Source organism: Cicer arietinum, chromosome 2 (assembly GCF_000331145.2).
Source record: "Cicer arietinum cultivar CDC Frontier isolate Library 1 chromosome 2, Cicar.CDCFrontier_v2.0, whole genome shotgun sequence".
In the NCBI taxonomy this organism is placed as follows: Eukaryota; Viridiplantae; Streptophyta; class Magnoliopsida; order Fabales; family Fabaceae; genus Cicer; species Cicer arietinum.
In genome coordinates this window covers 20,737,191-20,745,471 of record NC_021161.2, presented here as the reverse complement: position 1 = coordinate 20,745,471, position 8,281 = coordinate 20,737,191, and the positions used below count along the sequence as shown (strand labels likewise).

The 8,281-nt window shown below is 35.4% G+C and overlaps 2 protein-coding genes across 2 annotated transcripts in view; both read right to left on the bottom strand.

Moving 5' to 3' along the window:
- LOC101497165 (uncharacterized) overlaps positions 1 to 1,815 on the bottom strand; it is a 6,497-nt gene extending 4,682 nt beyond the window's left edge. The window contains exons 1-2 of the mRNA XM_073365396.1: positions 187 to 1,815; positions 22 to 82 (exon numbers count right to left, since the gene is read on the bottom strand). Of these exons, the coding sequence (XP_073221497.1) occupies positions 22 to 82; positions 187 to 1,815 (1,690 nt within the window). The remainder of the gene's footprint in view (positions 1 to 21; positions 83 to 186) is intronic.
- A 100-nt stretch (positions 1,816 to 1,915) lies between these two features.
- On the bottom strand, positions 1,916 to 2,824 carry LOC140919387 (uncharacterized). Its single transcript, XM_073365395.1, has one exon. It carries the CDS (start codon positions 2,822 to 2,824, stop codon positions 1,916 to 1,918), a length of 909 nt encoding a protein of 302 aa, XP_073221496.1.
- Between the last annotated feature and the right edge of the window lie 5,457 nt (positions 2,825 to 8,281).

Genomic DNA, 8,281 nt, shown 5'->3' with positions numbered 1-8,281 from the left:
GATTACCAATTGGTCATTTACCATATACTTCAGCTTTTGGTGTAAGGTTGACGGCACAACGCCGGCAGAATGGATCCATGGCCTACCCAATAAGCAACTATAAGCGGGTACAATATCCATCACGTGAAACGCGATTTCAAATGTGACCGGGCCTATTTGAACTGGGAAATCGATTTCCCCCATTACTTCTCTACGACTTCCGTCGAAAGCTCTAACAACCATGGGACTTGATCTCATATATGTACCATCACAAGGTAATTTTGCTAATGTTGATTTTGATATGACATTCAGTGATGAGCCATTGTCAATGAGGAATCTTGACATTATATGGTCGAGGCACATTACTGATATGTGTAGTGCTTTATTATGCCCTCTCCCTTCGGTCGACAGCTCATCATCTGTGAAAGTTAGGTGATTGTTGGCTGTGATGTTATTTATGATGCCTCCAAATTTGTCAACGGTGATGTCGTGAGTGACATGAGCCTCATTTAGTATTTTCATCAATAGCTTCCGGTTGGACTCAGAATTCATCAATAGGGATAACAATGAAATCCTTGTAGGATTATGGTTGAGTTGGTCAACTATTTTGTATTCACTCTGTTTGATGATTTTGAGAAATTCCTGAGCTTCTTCATTAGAAACCTCATTTTCGACTTTCTCCTTTTCAACTTTCTTTTCCTCTTTATCTGTGTATGCCTTCTCAAACACCACTCTCATTTCTCTTTGTGATTTTCCCGGGGAGTATATCCGACCGTTTCTAGTCACTCCTCCTATTCCTGAAACGTTCGTCACAATGGTGGCTTTAGAGCTAGAAACATCTTTGTTCTTATGTTTAGCTAGATGTACCTCTACATTATAATTCCAACGTATGGCTTTGTTGTCTTTATATGAAAAAGGGCTTGGTATCTGAACTATTAAGGTCCTCAAATCACCGGGGGCATTCATACTTTCCTCCTTAGTGAAATGAATGACCAATGGCTTTGGGATGGTTATGCCAAGTTTTTCTTCTGATTGGGTTGCAATCATACCGTCATCCTTTTCCCAACGACCTATTTGAATGGTGCCCATGTTTATCAATTTTTGAAGTTCTTTTTTGAACTCGTTGCATTCTTCTATGGAATGATCTTCATTGAGGTGGAAATTGCATCTTGCTTTCACATCGGCATTTCCTTGGATTAACCCAAATTTACATAACTCAGAGAAAATCAGTCCCATCGGGGCCTTAATTTTCTCGACCTCCCTTATTACTTGGTGATTTTCTTCGATTGCATTCACTATTGGCCCACCATGGACTGGTAGAGGATTATTCTTCACGCTAGGCTCGTTTTCTTTAAAATTCAACCATCCAGCCTTAAGCAAATCGCGCACCTTAAATTTTAAAGCTAAGCAGTTTTCAGTAGAGTGTCCTACAGCCCCAGAGTGGTAATCACACACGGCATTCGAGTCATATCCTTTTGGGTAGGGTGGTTCTATAGTTTTCCCGGGACATAGTGCAACCATAGAATTGCTAACCAGATGCGGTAATAACTCTGCATAGGTCATAGGGATTGGGTCGAAATGTACGAACTTCCTCCCACGATAGTTTTTCCCCTGACTTTCATATGAATCTTGATTCCCTTGTAAGTGTTGATTTAGAGTACCTGAGATTTGTGAAGTTGCAGCAGCGTAAGGGCGACGCACGAAAGAAGGATTAGCTGGGTTTGACGCCACAAAATGGCTTTCTTCCTCCTTTTTCTTATTCGCACCTGCGGGCAACTTTTTTGTGTTATTTAATCCGGTATAGCCAGAAGCAATCTTTCCGCTTTTCAATCCCATTTCTACTCTTTCACCTATGATGACGAGATCTGAAAAATTTGATGAAACCCTCCCTCCATTTTGTCATAAAATGGAGGTTGAAGAGTGTTTATGAACATGGTCACCATTTCTTTTTCAGATAGGGGGGTTCCACCTGGGAGGCTAGTTCTCTCCATTGTTGGGCATATTCCTTGAATGTTTCATTGCCTCGTTTTGTCGTATTTTGCAGCTGGATTCTATCAGGAGCCATGTCGAGATTATATTTGTAGTGTTTCAAAAAGGCATCCACCAGATCTTTCCAAGAGCTGATATGAGCTCGCTCAAGGTGCATATACCAACTCAGGGAAGCTCCTGTCAAACTGTCTTGAAAGAAGTGGATTAGCAGTTTTTCGTCATGGGCGCAAAAACCCATTTTTCGACAATACATAATAAGATGGTTCTTGGGGCATGTAGTTCCCTTGTATTTGTCGAATTCAGGCAATTTGAATTTCGGAGGTATTATAACATCAGAAACAAGGCATAGGTCTGAAGCATCAAATCCATAATTGTTTCCCCCTTCGACAACTCTCAAGCGTTCTTCCAAGGCTTGCCATTTTTCTTGGGATTGATTGCTCTCGAGCGGTCGAGATTCATGGTGTATGTTTAACATCACCGGCTTAGCTTCGGTAGATTTTCCTTGCGATGAAGAGCCAGGAAAGCCCGAAGTAAGGGGTGAAGGTTGCACTTGAGGGAACTCGCCAGTACCATGTTGTGGATTTGTAGCCACGACTAGTGTATTGTTGTTGGGGAGATGAGTGTCTATGGGTGGGGTATAACCTGGAGGAAGACCATAAGGTGGAAATTGTTGTGCCTTCCCTTCTTGATAATTGGTGAAAAGGTGTGGAACGACGCCCGTTGGGTGAACAAGAGTGTTTTGGGGCACCTCCTCATCTACCCGAAGAATCAATATGCTAGTACTGAATTTTGTCTTATGATAGAAAGAAGTATTAGATGATACAACAAAATTGTTAGTACAAAGTAATGAAAACATTGTCGTGCATTTCAACAATGAAACTAACCAAAAAAGGAGAAGTTTACAAACTTCAATTATTTATGACGTATGTTCAAATGTTTAGGTAACCCTTTAGAAGAAACGGTTAGTAAGGTAACCTCTCACTCAACAGCACAAATTCAAAAGGTTGAATGGCAACAAGTTGAAGCTCTGCATCATAAAAAAGGTTAAAGGATACATTCAAGCATCCTTGATTAAAATCAAGATAAAATCCAACAATGCTTAAAAAGGATAGATCAAACAGAACCAATCATTTGATCATCATCCTCTAGGAAGAAGCAAGCATTAGCACAATGTTAAAATTAACCTTAAAGAAGCCATAATAGAAATAAAGGACCAACACTCTCTTATGAAAAATCATTGTTTGATCTCACCGATAGAGAAGTTTGTATAAATAATGAGTTTAAGTATTTAATCATTTGGTCAAACTCATAGAGAATATCTTCCTCTGCCTGAAGCCATTCCTCTATCTGCTCAAGGAGAAGATCTTTGCCTCTGTTGTATAGCATATTTGACTCATCATCTAAGACTCATATATACAAAATCAAAGCATTAGAACCAAATACTGCTTCTATTGATTCAGGAGAAATAATGACCAAAACCAAGTTAGCTATGCATCTGGTTAGAAGATCATCTGAAAGAAAAGTCTGACAAACTCTTGTAAGATAAGAGTAAGGACAAATTGTATAAATTATCCTTGTTTGCCATCGGTCTGGTACTCTTCAATTTATTTCATTATTTTATGTGTACTTGTTTCTCTTACTTGATATGTTTTTGCTTGTTTATCTTATACCTATGTGTCTAGGAAATAGTTTTACTCCAATTTGTCTGTTTCTATTTTCTTTCTTGTCTTATTGTGTGTTAGTGTAGTCTCTTTTTATCCTCGTTACATATAAGTTATCTTGGTCTATGTAGTCTTGTCTTTCATCGTATCACCTATGTTCTTTTTAGAAAACTCTTCTTTGTCCATCTGCCGTTAAAACCTATGTTTTATTTATTTCTTTTCTACGCTTATTTAAATTCCTCTTCTCTTCAGTGTCTTTCGAAAATCATATTTTCGTTTAAAACCTTTCTCTCCCAACCTAAATCCAATAAAAATGGAGATCTCTTGAGGGGTAGAGAGAGGATTAGCCATCCCGTCAGCAGCTCTTAATAATGGTGGAATTTCTCCGATAGCAGAGTTGGTCAAATAAACTAGTTTGGTCAAATAAACGATCCATCCAAAACATTCCTTCTTGAACAAGTCTCTCGATAGTGTCTTTTTGTGTATACATCTCGTCTTCTTTTCTTGCAAGTTCAACTCGGTATGCTTCAAGGATCTCTTCTTGGCATTGCCTTTCTACCATGATCTTGTTTTCACATTCCACTCTTACCCTCTCTATTTGTTGCTTCAGATTTTCTTCTTGCCGACGGATGATTTCATGCTTTTCCCCAGATTTCTTTAGCAACTCTTTAAGCCTAAGACTTTCAATCACTGCATCATCCCTTTCTTGACGTCTGAGTCTTAACTCTTCATTTGCACCCCGCAAACAGATTCGAGTTCTCTCCTTGCTTTCTTCCTCCTCTCTTGCTCTTTTTTGTACTTTCTCAAGGATAAGGGATTGTTGGGTATTCTTATACTCCATATCTCTATAAGCCTGGTGAGCCAACTCCAATTCTTTTTGTAATTTTTCAATTTCTTGTCCTTTGGGAGCTAAGTCGACCTCTAAATCTTCAGTACTAAAAAAAGATTCTGTTGTTACTACCTCGGGAGTAATGATGGTGCTGTGAAAAGGCAACTTGACCTCTAATGCCCTCCTTTTCACCCAATTATGATATTCCTCTCCTATACCACAACTTCTAGGCCCTAATTCTTGTCCTCTTCTAACAACATCTTCCCAAGACTTACGTATTCTTCTCAACAAGCTAGCATCATAACCATCTCGTCCATGAATAACAAAAGATTTTGTAACATCCATTATTGGGGGTTTTGTCATAGGATAACCCAATTGTCTCAATGCAACATAGGGACTATAATTTATACACCCTTTGGTTCCCATGAGGGGAACATCTACGAAAACACCGCATCTACAAATCACTTCATTTATATCTTGACTCCGGGAGTACCATTGAATCGTTCTTTCGTTGAGATTTGCTAGAACGTTGGCCTATTCCTTTTTGCTCTTAGTTTTTAATCGATGCATGTCTTGAAAAATATGTTTGACAAACCAAAAATAGAGTATTGGTGAGCAACAATGGATTAGGCCCCCCTCTTTCCCATGACGGAAGTCGAGCGTGCAGTAAATGTCAGCCAAAACTGCTGGTACTGGATTCTCCCATCTATGCTTGTAAGCCAAAAAGACGTCTATCGCCACGAAATCCACAAAATCCTTAATAGTTGGAAATAAAATAATTCCATATATAATTAAGGCAAGCACATCCATGAAGGTGTCCCATTTTCAATCTCTTGCTAAGTTTACTGCTTTCTCCTCAAGATATTTTATTGGAAATCCAATCAAATTATCTTTGTTGGTTCTATTGTCTTCTATTTCCTTTATAGGGATATCAAACGTTTCAGCAATTGTGTTCAGTGAGGGATAGTGTTCCATGTATTGGTAAGGTTTACTCCCCTTCATCGGATATCCCATTATTCGTTCGAACTCCTCCAACGTTGGGGCCAACTGAAAGTCCTTAAAAGTGAAACACCTAAAAGGAGGATCATAGAATTGGGCCAACGTTGTAAGGGCATCCACTTGTACATTAACTTCAAGTAAGTCAAGAATCTTACCGAATTTCCCCATAAAGATTACACGTTGTACTTTCTTCAACTTCCGAGCAAGATTCTTAATGTTGTTCACATCAGGTTTAAGAACTCTCAATGGCAAGGTCTTTCTTAATGGAGTAATATTTGAGCCACCATTTGATCCCATATTTCCTGCGGTCAAAGTTATTCACAACAAGCCTTAATTTTTATGGTCTTGAAAATGATGAGATAATGATTTTTCAAAAGTAACAATGATAAAGACTATGATGCAAACAAACAAAGAAAATGATGATGAGGAAGAGAAAAAAAAACTTGGGTGTACTAGCGGGTAGTGAACATGACATAGAGTAAGATTTTCGTATGTACGTGCGATTTATACCATTTTTCCATGTGAACCTTTACTAAGGGTAGCTCTATAGTTCTAAATTGGTTCCTAGAGCACACAACTCAGTTCTAAAATATTAAACCAATTAATAGGTAAACTATTAAAATGGAAATATTATAGAAAAGGTCAACTCTAGGTGAGACTTTCATGACAACCAAACAAGATGTACATCCAGAAGATTATCATTACACAGTCTCGAACTTATCTTAGGTTGCACTCAGCCCGGGTATAGAGCCCACTCAAAAGTGTGTAAATCGTGTTAGGGTGTATAGAAAAATAAAAAAAATAAAAAAAATAATCACAATGAAAATAAATTGACAAAATACATATAATTATATCAACAATATGACAAAAATAAAAAAATAAAGAAAAAATAAAACAATAGGGGTAATATAAATAAAAATAATAAATAATAAAATAACTATATATAATTAATTAGATTGGGCTTGACTCTCAAATTGTCCCCAGCGGAGTCGCCAGCTGTCGCGTCCGGTTTGTCCGCGAAAAAAAGAGTCGCCACCAATTTTATTTTTATTAAAGGAAAAATTGGATAAAACCTAAAATAATATTTTTGAATCAAAAATTTAGATTCAGGAGTCGATTACGAGTAGGGAAGTATTATCGCCCTACAACGTCCGTTAAAACGGTTACCCTATAATTAATTATATACAAACTATTTATTTATCTATTTATTTATTTTTACCCCAAAAAGAATGATAAAAAATTAAATTATTTACATTTATGAAAGAAAAAAAATATTTGTTTTGTTAATTTGGTTTGACAATGGGGAAGACCTTGCTCCTACGTATCCCCAGGTGCAATAGGGAAATCAAAACACACGTAGTTCTTGGGTAGAAAATATTTATGTGTTGACCGATTTTATTATTATTTTTATTTATATATGTATCAAAAAATAAAAATAAAAATGTAATAATAGTAATAATGATGATAATAATAATAATAATAATAATAATAATAATAATAATAATAATATTTATTCATGGATTATATCTTCTATATTTGTTTTAAAGGAAAGAAAAAAAAAATTAATTCTTTAATTAAAAAAAAACGTAATGTGGCGGTATGTGAACGAGACAAATGGACACGACGGTGAAATAATCTGTTAAATTATTTGCTCGTACGTTGTCGGATATGTCGCGACACAAAGGCCACCCACGATTGAGAGTGAGTAATATGGTGCGGCGAGCGAGGATGAATTTCATCCGGCGGCCGCGACCATTAATTCTAATCCTAAGGGTGAAAACATTTATCTGTTGTTATGATTTTTTTTTTTAGTTGATAAAGATGTATTATGAATATTATATTACAATATGGTGAAATTTATTTTCTCGGCCTATAAACATCAATTAGTTATATTAATTATTATTATTTTTTGTGTTGCAAAGAAAACAATTTTAGGATTTAAACGATTCTTTTGAAAAAATAAAAGCTTTACACGTGAGTTTACTTTTTACAAACAGGAAAAAAAATAGAAAGCGAAATAAAATATATTTAAAAAAAGATGCAAAAACAAAACAAAAGACTAATAAGCAGAAAATTAGAGAGAAAAAAAAAAATGATACCTTACTCCTGAATTGTTGTTTTGCTAGACTGATTGTTTCAAGATCAGATTTTTTTCTTCTCTCTTGCCAACTAATCTCTCTCTTTTTTATGTGCTCTCAATTTGTGTTTTCAATTGTGCTCCTCTTTGTCTTCTTGTGGCCGACTATTTATAGACTTTTGGGTATAGATTTCAAAAGACAAAAGAATAATTGTCAATTGATTACCATTAATCTATTTTTGTTGGTTTCTTTTCTTTTAATTGGCCACAATTATACCGATTCTTATTGCTATTGATTCATTTATTCGGTTTTCTTTTCTATTCAATTGATCACCATTATTCTGATTTTTATGACCATCAATCAATTTCTTTTCGGTTTTTTTCATTTATTTTGATCATCATTGCATCGATTTTTATGACTATCAATTCATTTCTTTTCCATTTCCTTTATTTTTATTATTACCTTTATATTTTAGAAAATAGTCTGAACAAGAATTAGAGGCAAACAAGAACCGAAAACACTTGTGATTGTTAAAAGCTTATATCCCTAATTATTTATTTTTATTTTTATATTTCTTCACATATATTTATATATTTATTATTATTATTATTATTATTATTATTATTATTATTATTTCCTTTTTTAATAAAAAGTAAAAATCGGACAAAATTATGTGTCAACAGAGTGTTCAAAGAAGTCTCCTGATTCTGATTGTTAATCTAACACTTTTGTTTCTCCTGATGTAT